Raw genomic sequence first — 18,549 nt, forward strand, 5'->3', positions numbered from 1 at the left:
CTCACACACAATCATTCATGAAAAACTGAAAATATGTCAAATTTGTTAAAATGCACCAGTCCATGATTTCATAATCGTCACATATTATTTGGCCAAGATGGGCATCAAGATAGTTCCTCACCCTCCCTATTGTCAAGGCTTTGTTCCTTGTGACTTTTGGTTATTTCCTAAGCTCAAGGAAAACTTTAGAAGCTGTTGTTATGAGACATTTAAGAGAATAAATGAATCTGTGATGAGGGGCATGAGGCCTTCCAGAAGTTGTTAGAATAATACAAAAAATCAGTTAGTTTGGGATGTCTTGCGGGTCGAGAAAGAGGCTAACTCAACATCAGAAGCCGAGTAACTGCCCATTTAAGTACTGACCAAACTCAATGTTGCTTAACTTTAGTAATCTGCTGAGAAGCTATTCTTCAACATAACATAGCTTTAAGTCAAATAGTCTGCAATAAATAAATGCAAAAACTTTTTTATTTTTATCATCGTGTGGCCTTGACCTTGTTTGTATCTTTTGGCCTTTAAATAATTGCATTTATGAGTTGGATGGAGGAGCACGGATTTTATCCAAATTATATGGAGGTGTAATTTTTTTTTTTTTATGGAATTTAAGGTCCGAAAGCCACTCGAGGATAGTGGTTAATGAGTGTACGGTAGTCACTGCGACAACAGCATATTTATAGTTGGTGGTGGAAATAGGATAGAAATGGATTATTGAGGGGGGTTGAACAAGAACTTGTTTATATTGGACTTGAAGATGACCATATTGTAATAAGATGGAAAGCAGACCAGTGGAAAAGAGTTCCACAGGTGGACAGTTCTAGAAAAGAAGATTTTTTAATGGAATTTGCATTTCAATTTAGACACAGAGTAGGGGAAATTGTTGATAGTGGTTGTAACTAGACGAGTTTTTGTGAAAGTTTAGCAGGGGATGGGGGGGGGCACCATAGATTGAAAATATTTTTTAGATCTCCATTAGATACATGGATGTAAATAGATATAGCTTGAAAAACTTTCAATCTTTTAGTAAAGTTTTGTTAACAGGTGTTAATACATACAAGGGAGGTTACTCTATAAAAAAAGATTTATTACCTCCCTTTTATTATGATGCTTAAAGGAAGGTATTTAATTTATAGCGATGAATTGAAAGTTACCTTTTTTTTCTTTTTTTTTTTACAAGGAGGTCACCACTTATCAAGGCCCAGAAGCCACTCAGGGATAAGGGTTATTGCATGTACAGTACATTGTACGTTAGTGTTGGGATTTCATAAAGCGTCTACTTAAGGGGTAGGCCCATCAGGAACTTGTTTACGTTGGACTTGAAGACATCCAAGTTGTAGTCAGGTGGGAAACAGGCAGACGGAACAGAGTTCCACTGGCGTGCTGTTCTAAGAAAGAAGCTGTGTTCATGGAATCTACGTTTTGATTTAGGCACAGACAGAGAGTGGAGAAAATTTTTGACAGTGGCTTCAGCTAGACGGGTGTTTTTCATAAAAGATTGGTGAGGGGGACCAGAGATTGGAGCTCAGACGAGCACTTGCCATGAAAATAACGGTAAAACAAAGACAGGCTCGCAACGTCTCTTCTGTGGGAGAGAGGTTGCAGGGAAGAGAAAAGGGCATCTCCAATAAGCCACGAAGTCTATTTTGTACTCTGTCAAGGCAGGATAGGCTGTTTTTAGCAGCTCCTGCCCAGATATGGCAGTAGTATTCTATCCTTGGACGTACTTGGCTTTTATATAGATAGAGAATTGCATCAGTAGTGAGATATCTTCTGGAGCGGTAGAAGAAACCCACAATCTTTCCAGCGACCCTGGCAACAGATTTGATATATCAGGAGTAAAGGTCAAGCCCAGAAGCTTGTCAAAACATTGAGCTTCATCTAGGCGAGAGCCATCCATTACAATTGATGCTAGATGGGGATCAGAGCGTTGATGGTGTAAAGATAGGAGCTTGGTTTTAGATGCATTAAAGGTAACCAGCCACATCTTCCCCCACTGAACTACACGCTCGAGATCAGAGGAGAGAGAATTAGAGAGAACTTTGTATTATACAGCCTTTGATGTGTTGCCGTAGATGGTCGTGTCATCAGCATAGATGTCAACGAATGATTTAAGTATGTGTTTAGGGAGATCATTCATGTAGATCAGAAAGAGAGTTGGGACCAGGATGGACCCTTGAGGGACTCCAGCATTAATACTGTGGGCCTCTGATTTCTGTTCATCAACCACTACTATCAGAGAGAAATAATTTAATGATTGAGAAAACATTTCCAGTTATACCATAGCTGGAAATCTTGTGAAGTAGGCCCTTATGCCATACCTTGTCGAAGGCCTTTGATATGTCAAGAGCAATTGCCCTAGAAAGGTAGCCTTTTTCAAGAGATTCGCTAATCCTATGAGATATAACCATTAGCATATCTGCGGTAGATCTTGCAGAGCGGAAACCATATTGCGTATCACTAAGAAGGTTATTTTTGCTGAAGTGGTTGACTATTTCTCTATTTAATATAGATTTCAGCAACTTACTCATAACACACATGAGACTTATTGGTCTGTTCGTATAGGGAGATAACTTATCACCTGAATTCTTATATACAGGGCATACTGATGAGGTTTTCCAGGGTGTTGGAAAGCACTTCTCCTTAAGGCAACGCTTAAACAGTTTTGTGAGTATGGGAGCAAGTTCAGGTTGAAGCTTTTTTAACACTATAATTGGGATTCCGTCAGGGCCAGTTGCTTTACTGGAATCAAGGTTCTTGATTAGCTTGGCAACCTCACACACAGATATTTGTATATTACCTAGCGTGTTTTGTGTTATAGGCGGAAATATGGGGAGTTGATGGCCTTCGTCACATAGGGTAGAATTAGCTGCAAAGTTCCTGGCAAATAGTTTAGCCTTGTCTGATGCTGACGAGATGACCTCTGGTCCATTGATAATGGTTGGGACAGAACGCACACTTCGGTTCAGGATCCTATTTGTTATTTTTCCAAAACTGGTGGGAACCAAGCCGCTGATCAGCTACTTTGGATTTAACAGACTGGGCATATAGGTAAGTATTTGTCGAAAAAAACTAAAGTAAAGTATATTAATCTCCAAAAAAGAAACACGAATAAACCTAGAACCCCAACCTCCAACGTAGACGCCTACTACCAGGTCTCCTTCTCCAACATCAGGGGTCTACGTTCCAATCTTCCAGAGGTTGAAACGCAATTACAGGAGACAAAACCGGACATATTCTTTCTAAGTGAAACTGGCATAGGGCCAACCACTTACCTAGACGAATTCATAATTAACGGATACTCCAACTTAACATCTAAATCTGACCCCCAACATCGCCATGGGCATGGAATATGTGCCTACATCAAAGATGGCTTTCCATGTGGTAGGGATATCTTCAGAGAAGACCCTAATTTACCTTATATGTGCTTCCGGGTGGCACTAGCTTACACCGCTGCATTTATATTTGCCCTCTATCGCCCCTACAACAGTGGGGTCATTATCTTTAAGAGCATATCTGAGAAAATTGACCACATCCTGTCTACTCATCCTTCGGCTAACATTCACATTTGCGGTGACTTCAATGTCCATAATGTGGAATGGCTGACCCACTCAAATAAAACTGATGACGAGGGGAGGTTTTGTCATGATTTTGCCATTCCTATGACCTCACTTAGATTGGTCATGGACCCACCCATGTGCCCGATACACCTGGTCAATATGCAAGCCTTCTAGACATTTTCCTCACAACATCCCCTGAGCTGTGTTCATGTTCCGTTCTATCTCCTCTGGGATCCTCTGACCACTCCGTTGTATCAGTTAAGATAAAAATCAAATGTAATAAGTCTTCAGACGTACCTCTCCACCGTACTGTGTATATCGATACTCTATGGCTGACTGGGATAGCTTTCGTATATTCATATCTGACCTACCTCTGCATTCCATGTTTAAAAAGGATGTGTCCTCTATAGTATCAGACCTGACTGAATGGTTAATTGTAGGTAAAGACTGATTCATACCATCCAAAAAATTCCAATAAAAACCTAACAACCAGCCATGGTTCTCTCCTGAATGTGCTGCTGCCATCGCGCACAGAAATCACTTTTTCCATAGCTACCAACATAATAAATGTACTGAGATTAAAGCTGCTTTCAGGACTGCTAGCAACAACTGTAAAAAGAGTAATAAAACATGCAAGAGAGCTATATGCTCAGTCTGTTAAATCCAAAGTAGCTGAGCAGCGGCTTGGTTCCCACCAGTTCTGGCAAATAGCAAACAGGATCTTGAACAGAAGCGTGCGTTCTATCCCAACTATCATCAATGGACCTGATGTCATCTCGTCAGCATCAGACAAGGCCAGACTATTTGCCAGGAACTTTGCAGCTAATTCTACCCTACGCGACAATGACCATCAACTCCCTGTATTTCCTCCTATAACAGACAACACGCTATGCAACATACAAATATCTGTGTGTGAAGTCACCAAGCTAATCAAGAACCTTGATTTCAGTAAAGCAACTGGCCCTGACGGCATTCCAGTAATAGTGCTGAAAAAGCTCCAACCAGAACTTGCCCCCATACTTACAAAACTGTTTAAGCATTGCCTTAAGGAGAAGTGCTTTCCAACACCCTGGAAAACCTCATCAGTATGCCCTGTATATAAGAATTCAGGTGATAAGTCATCTCCCTATCAGTACAGACCAATAAGTCTCCTGTGTGTCATGAGTAAGTTGCTGGAATCCATATTAAATAAAGAAGTAGTCAACCACCTCAACAGAAACAACCTTCTTAGTGACATGCAATATGGTTTCCGTTCTGCTAGATCTACAGCAGATGTGCCAACGGTTATATCACATAGGATTAGTGAATCTCTTGAAAAAGGTTTCCTTTCCAAGGCAATTGCTCTTGACATATCAAAGGCCTTCAATAAGGTATGGCATAAGGGCCTACTTCACAAGATTTCCAGCTACGGTATTACTGGAAATGTTTTCTCAATCATTAAATCATTTCTCTCTGATAGGCTCATAAGAGTAGTGGTTGATGAACAGAAATCAGAGGCCCACAGTATTAATGCTGGAGTCCCTCAGGGGTCCATCCTGGGCCAAACTCTCTTCCTGATCTACATCAATGATCTCCCAAAACACATACTTAAATCATTCGTTGACATCTATGCTGATGACACAACCATCTATGGCAACACATCAAAGGTCGTAAATGACAAAGTTCTCTCTAATTCTCTCTCCTCTGATCTTGAGCACGTGGTACAATGGGAGAAGAGGTGGCTGGTCACTTTTAATGCATCCAAAACCGAGCTTCTATCTTTACATCATCAACGCTCTGATCCCCATCTAGCATCAATTGAAATGGATGGCTCTCGTCTTGGGGAGGCTCCATGTTTTGACAAGCTTCTAGGTTTGACCTTTACTCCTGATCTGAAATGGAACACGTACATCAAATCTGTTGCCAGGGATGCTGGGAAAATGGTGGGATCCTTCTGCCGCTTCAAAAGATATCTCACTAGTGATGCAATTCTCTATCGGTATAAAAGCCAAGTACGTCCAAGGATGGAGTACTGCTGCCACATCTGGACAGGAGCTGCTAAAACCAGTCTATCCTGCCTTGACAGAGTACAAAATGGACTTCGTGGCTTAGTGAGGAATTCCCTTTTCTCTTCCCTGCAGCCTCTCTCACACAGAAGAGACATTGCGAGCCTGTCTTTGTTTTATTATTATTTCCATGGCAGGTGCTCGTCTGAGCTCCAATCCTCGTCCCCCCCTCGCCAATCCTTCACGAGAAACACCCGTCTGGTTGAAACTACTGTCAATAATTTTCCCCGCTCTTTATTGTGTGCCTAAATCCAGGCGTAGATTCCATGAGCAAAGCTTCTTTCTTAGAACTGCACGCCAGTGGAACTCTCTGCCACTTGCCTGTTTCCCACCTGACTACAACTTGGACGTCTTCAAGTCCAACATAAACAAACTCTTGACAAACCGCCCTCTTAAGTAAGACACTCAATCAAAACCCCCAATACTAATGATTACTACAATACTATCTCATTGATTACTTCGGGCCTTGATAAGTGGTGACCCCCATGTAAAAAAAAAAAAAATACAACAAAGAAATGGACCGATTCAAATCAAGTATCGATGTATCGAATTGCTATTTGACTTTTAAAATTCCACAAAATCACTATCTCTCTCTCTCTCTCTATATATATATATATATATATATATATATATATATATATATATACATATTAAGTAGTTGCGTTTGTGTGTGTGTGTGTGTACAACTCTTCTACAGCCCCCCCCCACCTACGGATGGTGGGCACTATTTTTCAAGGTTATGGTCAAAGGTCAAGATTAAAGCCTATGTATATATACTCTCCTACAGCCCACACCACTGGATCGCTCATGACCGAACCTAACATGAGAATGGTTTCCGACCTAAAGATAGTGCCTACCGTTTTTCAAGGTCAAGGTCAAAGGTGAAGGTCGGGACTTTGCTAGCATATATATATGTGTGTGTATATATATATATACATATATATATATATATATATATATATATATATATATATATATATATATTATATCTTATAGAGGGAATTAGACCTGGAGTCTAAAAGGCAAAGTTTATTTTAATATATATATATATATATATATATATATATATATATATATATATATATATATATATATATATATATATTATAATTATGTTTGGTGATAATGGGATGGTATATAGATATTTTAGATATTTTTATGAATAAAGGGAAACGCTAAACTCGGTTAAATTAATTATGTTTAATTAAATCCAATTAATTACTGATTAATTAATTTCTGCTAATTAGTTTGCTTCTTGTCATAACATTTGTATTTCTGGCTTGCTTCATTTTTGGGATAGGATTGGATCCGATGGAGGATGGACTTCCTCTTGTAGATCTTCACAAATTCACTGAATACTATTTCTTTTGAAATAGTAAAAAAAAACAATAAGTTGAAAAATAATATTACCAAATTTGATTCGAACTAAACGGACTATTTTCAAGATCGATTCAGGATTATGTCCGATATCTGTTCTTGCTAATTCCTTAAATTTATCTTTGGATTCAAAATAGTAAGCGTTTACAGACTTACCCCACCCCTGCCACCCCACCTCAAAAACAAATGTGAAATTTTAAATAACTTAAAAAAACAAAAAAAGAAATGGAGTCACTTTTTTTTTTTATTTCTTCCTACTGAATGAAATAAGGTTTAAAAAAATAATAAATATTCGTCTGAACTCCATCTTGGCAACTCCTGACTTCAACTGTAATCTTCACTGTTCATTTTCTCTTTCTTTCACAGCCGTCACTATCCTCATATGAAATATATGGGTTTTTCTTTTCTCTGTCCTTCTTTGATTCTGTTACCCAACAGGATAGATAGAGGCGTTGTCGCTCGTGGAAGTCAAGTTTTGCATTTTCGCCACACCTACTATTGTCTCATCACCGCAAAGTTTCATCTCTTTTCTTGATTTACAAATATTTCCATATCTGTACCCCACCCATCAATGCAAAAACCAACGCCTTTACTGTAGATGCCAGAAAACTTTCTATTAGCATCTTTGCTTAGACCACTTGCATTTAGAATTCATCATCTATTCTGATGACACTACTATTTATGGTAGCACATCTAAGACCGTAAACGATCAAGGTCTATCTGATTCTCTCTCCTCTGATCTTGAGTTGTACAATGGGGAAAGAGGTGGCTTGTTACTTTTAATGCATCTAAAACCAAGCTTTTATCTTTACATCATCAACGCTCTGATCCTCATCTGGCATCAATTGAAATGAATGGCTCTCGTCTTGGGGAGGCCTCATGTTTTGACAAACTTAAATGGAGCACATGCATAAATCCGTTGCCAAGGCCACTGGAAAAATGGTGGGATCCTTCGATCGATCCAGTAGATATCTCACTGCTGATGCAATTCTCTATCTATAGCCAGGTACATCCAAGGATGGAGTACTGTTGTCACATCTGGGCAATAGCTGCTAGAAAGGACTTATCCTGCCTTGATAGAGTTCAAAATAGACTTCGTAATCTTGTGGAGGATGTCCTTTTCTCTTCCCTGCAACCTCTTTCTCACAGAAGAGATTTGCGAGTTTATCTCTGCTTTATTGTTATTTTCATGGCAAGTGCTTGGCTGAGCTCCATTCTATGGTCCCCCCTCGCCAAACTTTCACAAGAAACACCCGTCTAGCAGAAAACACTATCACTAGTTTCCCCCACTCTTTATCTGCGCCTAAACCTAAACATAGATTCCATGAGCAAAACTTCTTTCTTAGAACTGCACGCTTATGGAATTGCCTTCCGTTTTCCTGCTCTCCAGTTTACTACAATATGGTTGTCTTCAAGTCTAATGTAAACAAGTTCTTGATGAGCCGTTCCACATAAGTTAACAAATTTACCGAATCTCCATTACTAACGGTTACTATATTGTCCAGTTTCTACTGTACACTCTTTAACCCTTATCCTCGAGTGGCCTCTTGGCCTTGATAAGTGGTGATGCCTACGTAAAAAAAAAAGTTCCTACTCCCTGTTTTCCTAAATCTACCAACATACTGAAGTTTAAATGTTAAATAAACATACATCTTGTTACACAACTCCCCAGTCAGGATGACTGTTTTATATCACGTATTCATAGTAGCCTTTTATGTCTGTGTCAATATGTTTTGTTTGAGGTGACTAATATATATATATATATATATATATATAAAATGCACTTTTTCTGTGTGTGTGTGTGTGTGTGTGTGTGTGTGTTCGTTCCCTATGGATTCCAAAACAGATAGCTGCCAATTTTTATGAAGTTTTACGCAAATGTAGTTTATGTGTCTGGGAGTATTCTTATATAGGTTTTATATCGAAATACATCAAAAATTGGCATATAAATTCAACAGTAGTTTGTAAGAGACAAGAAAAATAAAAAGCATTTTTCTGTTAATATTTTTAATTTCGCTATGATATATAAACCAGCTGATTTAGCATAATGGTTTGAGTTTGTTAACGAGCCGGGAACGTCAATCTTCACTTGAGTCATACTCCAAATACTTGATTTGGAATGTGGAAATGTAATCAATGGAAAGGAGTAAAATCTCAGTGTAGAAAGCAATGAAAAGGGAGCCTTCAGGTCGCCCTCGAATATGGTTGATCTATTTGATATTGTTTTTTACATTTAACGTCAATTATTAAAATATAAAATTTTAAAAAAAATAAACAAACATTAACTCTATGAAATATTAGGTTTTGAAACTGAAACATTATTATATTTGATATTCTGACTGTATTATGTTTTTGCTGTATGCAGAGAATATAGAATTATGAGGTGCCTTCAATAAGTTTCCAGACATTTTGTACGGTCACTTAATTGATAGTACACACATGAAACTCTAGTTCCATTCGAAGTAATCTCCTCCGGTTGCAATGCACTTATGGTATTGTTCCTACAACTTTTGGAAGGCCCCACGGAAGCAGTCTTGTATGAGTGTGTTAACGACCCTGCCATAGCCTCTTTTATCTCCCCAATTGTCTCATAATGCAGTTTCTAAGGTTTTACTTGAGCTTAGGAAATAACCAAATATCACAGGGAGCAAGGTCTGGAGTAGAGTGACGGTGAAGAATTGTCTTGATGCCCATCTTAGTCAAATAGTTTGTGACAAGGATGGAGTTGTGGATTGGTGCATTCGCGCAAATCTTCTGCATCTTCAATTCCTCAAAAATAATTGTGTCTACAGTTACAGCACTAACATCAAACTATGCACTTATTGTCTCTATAGACACGACGGTCCCGATTCATGAAATTCTTTATTAGACCAATCAACTCTGGTGTTCTCACTTCCTTACTCCTCCCACTCCTCTCATTATCTTTCACTTCTTTGAATCTCTTATGCCAGTCAAAAACTGATGCTCAATTCATACAAGATGGTCCAAAAGCAGTCTGAAGCATTCCATACGTTTCTGTGGGGTTTTTTTTTCAAGTTTAAAACAGAATTTTATTTCATATTATTCTTATAAAATGTCCTCACATCCAGATTGCATTTTTGAAATTCATCAGCTGTTACAATCTGGCTTTAGTAGGGTGGATTCCAATTCCTGCTGCAGCTGTTCATTTGAACCTGAAGTCATAAAAATTAGTCAGTCATCTCCTACGATGTATAGCAATAACACACTGAATTTTCAAGAGTCTACGACAATTTTAAATGCCTGTATAAAAGTGTTTGGAAACTTATTGAAGGCACTTCGTATTTAAAAGTATGTACTCGCCTAAGAGAATAAAAAAGAAAAAGAAAGAGACAACAGATGAGAAAGAAAGAGGGAGAGAAAGAGAGATTCGAATACAAGATTCAATTTATCGTGACAAAAGTTTTTATCAACTGTCCTTTTGAAATTACACACACAACAGGCTGCATATATATATACAGGCTCCTTCAGTCTTTGACAGACTATCAAAGAGGTGCCTGCATGTGAATTTTTGTAGCAAGAGTTGCGCAATCTCCAACCACACCTCTCCTGAGTCGACATTGTTAAATACCAGTGGCAAGTGAAGTATCTGTACAGGACGATTGGAAACAACTGCAGAGATAAGCAGAGAGCACATACAGCACCTAGAATTCCCAAATGGTAACCCATTTTAGTAATGACCAGGCTCAACATTGCTTAACTTTGGTGATCTGACAGGAACTGGTGTGTCAACACGATTATGCCGTATTTTGAAATTAAATCAATTATCATATATATAAAATATATTGCCACCATGCACGGATCTTTTCACCACGTCTTGTCTCCTTTGTGCCAACCACGTCTTGTCTCTTTCGTGCCAACCACGTCTCGTCTCTTTCATGCCAACCACGTCTCGTCTCTTTCATGCCAACCACATCTCGTCTCTTTCGTGCCAACCACGTCTCGTCTCTTTCGTGCCAACCACGTCTCGTCTCTTTCATGCCAACCACGTCTCGTCTCTTTCGTGCCAACCACGTCTCATCTCTTTCATGCCAACCACGTCTCGTCTCTTTCGTGCCAACCACGTCTCGTCTCTTTCATGCCAACCACGTCTCATCTCTTTCGTGCTAACCACGTCTCGTCTCTTTCATGCCAAATACGTCTCGTCTCTTTCGTGCCAACCACGTCTCGTCTCTTTCGTGCCAACCACGTCTCGTCTCTTTAGTGCAAACCACGTCTCGTCTCTTTCGTGCCAACCACGTCTCGTCTCTTTCGTGCCAACCACGTCTCGTCTCGTTCATGCCAACCACGTCTCGTCTCTTTCGTGCAAACCACGTCTCGTCTCTTTCGTGCAAACCACGTCTCGTCTCTTTCATGCCAACCACGTCTCGTCTCTTTCATGCCAACCACGTCTCATCTCTTTCATGCCAACCACGTCTTGTCTCTTTCGTACCAACCACGTCTTGTCTCTTTCGTGCCAACCACGTCTCGTCTCTTTCATGCCAACAACGTCTCGTCTCTTTCGTACCAACCACGTCTCGTCTCTTTCATGCCAACCACGTCTCGTCTCTTTCGTGCCAACCACGTCTCGTCTCTTTTATGCCAACCACGTCTCGTCTCTTTCGTGCCAACCACGTTTCGTCTCTTTCATGCCAACCACGTCTCATCTCTTTCGTGCCAACCACGTCTCATCTCTTTCATGCTAACCACGTCTCCTCTCTTTCGTGCACACCACGTCTCGTCTCTTTCATGCCAACCACGTCTCATCTCTTTCGTGCCAACCACGTCTCGTCGTCTCTTTCATGCCAACCACGTCTTGTCTCTTTCGTACCAACCACGTCTTGTCTCTTTCGTGCCAACCACGTCTCGTCTCTTTCATGCCAACAACGTCTCGTCTCTTTCGTACCAACCACGTCTCGTCTCTTTCGTGCCAACAACGTCTCGTCTCTTTCGTACCAACCACGTCTCGTCTCTTTCGTGCCAACCACGTCTCGTCTCTTTTATGCAAACCACGTCTCGTCTCTTTCGTGCCAACCACGTCTCGTCTCTTTCGTGCCAACCACGTCTCGTCTCTTTCGTGCAAACCACGTCTCGTCTCTTTCGTGCAAACCACGTCTCGTCTCTTTCATGCCAACCACGTCTCGTCTCTTTCATGCCAACCACGTCTCATCTCTTTCATGCCAACCACGTCTTGTCTCTTTCGTACCAACCACGTCTTGTCTCTTTCGTGCCAACCACGTCTCATCTCTTTCATGCCAACAACGTCTCGTCTCTTTCGTACCAACCACGTCTCGTCTCTTTCGTGCCAACAACGTCTCGTCTCTTTCGTACCAACCACGTCTCGTCTCTTTCGTGCCAACCACGTCTCGTCTCTTTCATGCCAACCACGTCTCGTCTCTTTCATGCCAACCACGTCTCGTCTCTTTCGTACCAACAACGTCTCGTCTCTTTCGTGCCAACCACGTCTCGTCTCTTTTATGCCAACCACGTCTCGTCTCTTTCGTGCCAACCACGTTTCGTCTCTTTCATGCAAACCACGTCTCATCTCTTTCGTGCCAACCACGTCTCATCTCTTTCATGCTAACCACGTCTCGTCTCTTTCGTGCACACCACGTCTCGTCTCTTTCATGCCAACCACGTCTCATCTCTTTCGTGCCAACCACGTCTCGTCGTCTCTTTCATGCCAACAACGTCTCATCTCTTTCGTGCCTACCACGACTCGTCTCTTTCATGCTAACCACGTCTCGTCTCTTTCGTGCCAACCACGTTTCGTCTCTTTCGTGCCAACCACGTCTCGTCTCTTTCGTGCCAACCACGTCTCATATCTTTCGTGCCAACCACATCTCGTCTCTTTCATGCTAACCACGTCTCATCTCTTTCGTGCCAACCACGTCTCGTCTCTTTCGTGCCAACCACGTCTCGTCTCTTTCGTGCCAACCACGTCTCGTCTCTTTCATGCCAACCACGTCTCGTCTCTTTCGTACCAACAACGTCTCGTCTCTTTCGTGCCAACCACGTCTCGTCTCTTTTATGCCAACCACGTCTCGTCTCTTTCGTGCCAACCACGTTTCGTCTCTTTCATGCCAACCACGTCTCATCTCTTTCATGCCAACCACGTCTCGTCTCTTTCATGCCAACCATGTTTCGTCTCTTTCGTGCCATCACGTTTCGTCTCTTTCGTGCCAACCACGTTTCGTCTCTTTCGTGCCAACCACGTTTCGTCTCTTCTGTGCCAACCACGTTTCGTCTCTTTCGTGCCAACCACGTTTCGTCTCTTTCATGCCAACCACGTTTCGTCTCTTTCGTGCCAACCACGTTTCGTCTCTTTCATGCCAACCACGTCTCATCTCTTTCATGCCAACCACGTCTCATCTCTTTCATGCCAACCACGTCTCGTCTCTTTCATGCCAACCACGTTTCGTCTCTTTCGTGCCAACCACGTTTCGTCTCTTTCGTGCCAACCACGTTTCGTCTCTTTCGTGCCAACCACGTTTCGTCTCTTTCGTGCCAACCACGTTTCGTCTCTTTCATGCCAACCACGTTTCGTCTCTTTCGTGCCAACCACGTTTCGTCTCTTTCATGCCAACCACGTCTCATCTCTTTCATGCCAACCACGTCTCATCTCTTTCATGCCAACCACGTCTCATCTCTTTCATGCCAACCACGTCTCGTCTCTTTCGTGCCAACCACGTTTCGTCTCTTTCGTGCCAACCACGTCTCATCTCTTTCATGCCAACCACGTCTCATCTCTTTCATGCCAACCACGTCTCGTCTCTTTCGTGCCAACCACGTCTCGTCTCTTTCGTGCCAACCACGTCTCATCTCTTTCATGCCAACCACGTCTCATCTCTTTCATGCCAACCACGTCTCATCTCTTTCATGCCAACCACGTCTTGTCTCTTTCGTGCCAACCACGTCTCGTCTCTTTCATGCCAACCACGTCTCGTCTCTTTCGTGCCAACCACGTCTCGTCTCTTTCGTGCCAACCACCTTTCGTCTCTTTCATGCCAACCACGTTTCGTCTCTTTCGTGCCAACCACGTTTCGTCTCTTTCGTGCCAACCACGTTTCGTCTCTTTCATGCCAACCACGTTTCGTCTCTTTCGTGCCAACCACGTTTCGTCTCTTTCATGCCAACCACGTCTCGTCTCTTTCGTGCCAACCACGTTTCGTCTCTTTCATGCCAACCACGTCTCATCTCTTTCATGCCAACCACGTTTCGTCTCTTTCATGCCAACCACGTCTCGTCTCTTTCATGCCAACCACGTCTCGTCTCTTTCATGCCAAACACGTCTCGTCTCTTTCATGCAAACCACGTCTCGTCTCTTTCGTGCCAACAACGTCTCGTCTCTTTCATGCCAACCACGTATCGTCTCTTTCGTGCCAACCACGTCTCGTCTCTTTCGTGCCAACCACGTCTCGTCTCTTTCATGCCAAACACGTCTCGTCTCTTTCGTGCCAACCACGTCTCGTCTCTTTCGTGCCTACCACGTCTCGTCTCTTTCGTGCCAACCACGTCTTGTTACTTTCGTGCCAACCACGTCTCATCTCTTTTGTGCCAAACACGTCTCATCTCTTTCGTGCCAAACACGTCTCATCTCTTTCGTGCCAACCACGTCTCGTCTCTTTCATGCCAACCATGTCTCGTTTCTTTCATGCCAACCACGTCTCGTCTCTTTCGTGCCAACCACGTCTCGTCTCTTTCATGCCAAGCACGTCTCGCTCATTTCGTGCCAACCACGTCTCGTCTCTTTCGTGCCAACCACGTCTCGTCTCTTTCATGCCAACCACGTCTCGTCTCTTTCGTGCCAACCACGTCTTGACTCTTTCATGCCAACCACGTCTCGTCTCTTTCGTGCCAACCATGTCTTGTCTCTTTCATGCCAACCACGTCTCGTCTCTTTCGTGCCAACCACGTCTCGTCTCTTTCATGCCAACCACGTCTCGTCCTTTCGTGCCAACCACGTCTCGTCCTTTCGTGCCAACCACGTCTCCTCTCTTTCATGCCAACCACGTTTCGTCTCTTTCATGCCAACCACGTCTTGTCTCTTTCGTGCCAACCACGTCTCGTCTCTTTCGTGCCAACCACGTCTCGTCTCTTTCGTGCCAACCATGTCTCGTCTCTTTCATGCCAACCACGTCTCGTCTCTTTTATGCCAACCACGTCTCGTCTCTTTTATGCCAACCACGTCTCGTCTCTTTCGTGCCAACCACGTCTCGTCCCTTTTGTGCCAACCACGTCTCGTCCCTTTTGTGCCAACCACGTTTTGTCTCTTTTGTGCCAACCACGTCTCTTTCATCCTGCTGACTTGTACATAAAAAATAAATGCACATCTAACTACAAAAAGAAAAACTCCAAAATAAATTTGTTTCTGGTTATTTATGAGATTTAAGCAAAGCTAGAGATTGTGAAACCCTTGCTTCACAATAAACTCCTCATCTTCCTTTCAAATTGAATTGATTGTTTCTCAAGATAAACGTGGCTTACAAAATCACACAAAACTAAAACGAGTCAATAACTCGATTTGTAAAATCTAAACTTACCCTGAGACGTGACTGGATGACTTGAAGGGGGTAAGTTATGATGGTAGCAAACATCTTGGAGAAAGCTCCGATCATGAAATAGAGGTAGCCACTGAGTTCCTGAAAATATACAAAAAAGAAATAAATATAAATATAACCCCCACAAAGAGAAAAGAAAATGTTGATATTTTTTTTGGTATATATTTTCTGCATTTTAGTTTCTCGGGTTGAGTTAGTCCGTAAACATAGTGGTTTCCTCAATGGACTTAATTTGATTTAAGTAAACATTTGAGTAAATTGCCTTTTTGGGATACTGTTGTGGGGTACAAATCACCCCTATTTGAGAACTAAGTGGAATCAGCCAGTCCTATTAATACCATTGGTTTCAGAGACTAAATGGTGAAATTCATACCATGTTTAACCGCATGCTACAAACACGTTCCTCTCATACCACTTCAATGGCTTCTGTATTCTTTATGATAAATACATATTATATTTGATACACTTTACACTACTTGTGGTTTCTTTCGTTTGTGACCCCTAGCACGGATCTACAACAGATACAAATAAAAAATAAATACCTGTTCCCATTCCTCTCATGTAAGAACAATCGATTAATATGAACATTTTACACGGATTAAACAAAAAGCATGTTTAAATATTAATCAAGTTCGATTGAAATTAAATAATTAATAAATAGTAACTATAGAGTAAATAATAAATAAATTATAATTATTAATTAAATGATTACTAAATAATATTTATTCATTAATTAAAATAATTATTAATTAAATAATTAATAAATAATAATTATTAAAATATTTATTAATCATTTAAATAATAATTGAGTTGTTTGTTTAATTAGTTGATCTTAAATATTAATTAGTTGATTTAAAATATTAATTAGTTGATTTTAAATATTAATTAGTGGATTTTAAATATTAATTAATTAGTTGATTTTTAATATTAATTAATTAGTTGATTTTAAATATTAATTAGTTGATTTTATATATTAATAAATTAGTTGATTTTAAATATTAATTAGCTGATTTTACATATTAATTAATTAGTTGATTTTAAATATTAATTAATTGGTTGATTTTAAATATTAATTAGTTGATTTTTAATATTAATAAATTAGTTAATTTTAAATATTAATTAGCTGATTTTAAATATTAATTAGCTGATTTTAAATATTAATTAATTAGTTGATTTTAAATATTAATTAGTGGATTTTAAATATTAATTAGTTGATTTTAAATATTAATTAATTAGTTGATTTTAAATATTAATAAATTAGTTTATTTTAAATATTAATTAGTTGATTTTAAATATCAATCAATTAGCTGATTTTAAATATTAATTAATTAGTTGATTTTAAATATTAATTAGTTGATTTTAAATATTAATTACTTAGTTAATTTTAAATATTGATTAGTTGATTTTAAATATTAATTAATTAGTTGATTTTAAACATTAAATAGTTGATTTTAAATATTAATTAATTAGTTGATTTTAAATATTAATTAATTAGTTTATTTTAAATATTGATTAGTTGATTTTAAATATTAATTAATTAGTTGATTTTAAATATTAATTAATTAGTTTATTTTAAATATTGATTAGTTGATTTTAAATATTAAGTAAAGATCAAAAGAAAAATGGAGAGAATGAAACATAAATTGGATAATCATAATGAATGAAATCATAATGAATGAAATCATAATGAATGAAATCATAATGAATGAAATCATAATAAATGAAATCATAATAAATGAAATCATAATGAATGAAATCATAATGAATGAAATCATAATGAATGAAATAATAATAAATGAAATCATAATGAATGAAATCATAATGAATGAAATCATAATGAATGAAATCATAATGAATGAAATCATAATGAATGAAATCATAATAAATGAAATCATAATAAATGAAATCATAATGAATGAAATCATAATAAATGAAATCATAATGAATGAAATCATAATAAATGAAATCATAATGAATGAAATCATAATAAATGAAATCATAATGAATGAAATCATAATAAATGAAATCATAATGAATGAAATCATAATGAATGAAATCATAATAAATGAAATCATAATGAATGAAATCATAATAAATGAAATCATAATGAATGAAATCATAATGAATGAAATCATAATAAATGAAATCATAATGAATGAAATCATAATAAATGAAATCATAATAAATGAAATCATAATGAATGAAATCATAATAAATGAAATCATAATGAATGAAATCATAATGAATGAAATCATAATGAATGAAATCATAATAAATGAAATCATAATGAATGAAATCATAATGAATGAAATCATAATGAATTAAATCATAATAAATGAAATCATAATGAATGAAATCATAATAAATGAAATCATAATGAATGAAATCATAATAAATGACATCATAATGAATGAAATCATAATGAATGAAATCATAATAAATGAAATCATAATAAATGAAATCATAATAAATGAAATCATAATGAATGAAATCATAATGAATGAAATCATAATGAATGAAATCATAATGAATGAAATCGTAATGAATGAAATCATAATGAATGAAATCATAATGAATGAAATCATAATGAATGAAATCATAATAAATGAAATCATAATAAATGAAATCATAATGAATGAAATCATAATGAATGAAATCATAATGAATGAAATCATAATAAATGAAATCATAATGAATGAAATCATAATAAATGAAATCATAATGAATGAAATCATAATGAATGAAATCATAATGAATGAAATCATAATGAATGAAATCATAATGAATGAAATCATAATGAATGAAATCATAATGAATGAAATAATAATGAATGAAATCATAATGAATGAAATCATAATGAATGAAATCATAATAAATGAAATCATAATAAATGAAATCATAATAAATGAAATCATAATGAATGAAATCATAATAAATGAAATCATAATAAATGAAATCATAATAAATGAAATCATAATAAATGAAATCATAATAAATGAAATCATAATAAATGAA

At 38.3% G+C, this 18,549-nt stretch overlaps 1 protein-coding gene across 1 annotated transcript in view; it reads right to left on the reverse strand.

The window, feature by feature from the left end:
* LOC145258093 (peroxisomal membrane protein PMP34-like) overlaps positions 1-18,549 on the reverse strand; it is a 112,008-nt gene that overhangs the window by 10,223 nt on the left and 83,236 nt on the right. The window contains exon 7 of the mRNA XM_080115830.1: positions 15,517-15,615. Coding sequence (XP_079971956.1) covers positions 15,517-15,615 — 99 coding nt within the window. The remainder of the gene's footprint in view (positions 1-15,516; positions 15,616-18,549) is intronic.

The sequence above is a fragment of the Euprymna scolopes genome, chromosome 33 (assembly GCF_053919585.1).
Source record: "Euprymna scolopes isolate OS-2025 chromosome 33, ASM5391958v1, whole genome shotgun sequence".
NCBI lineage: Eukaryota > Metazoa > Mollusca > Cephalopoda > Sepiida > Sepiolidae > Euprymna > Euprymna scolopes.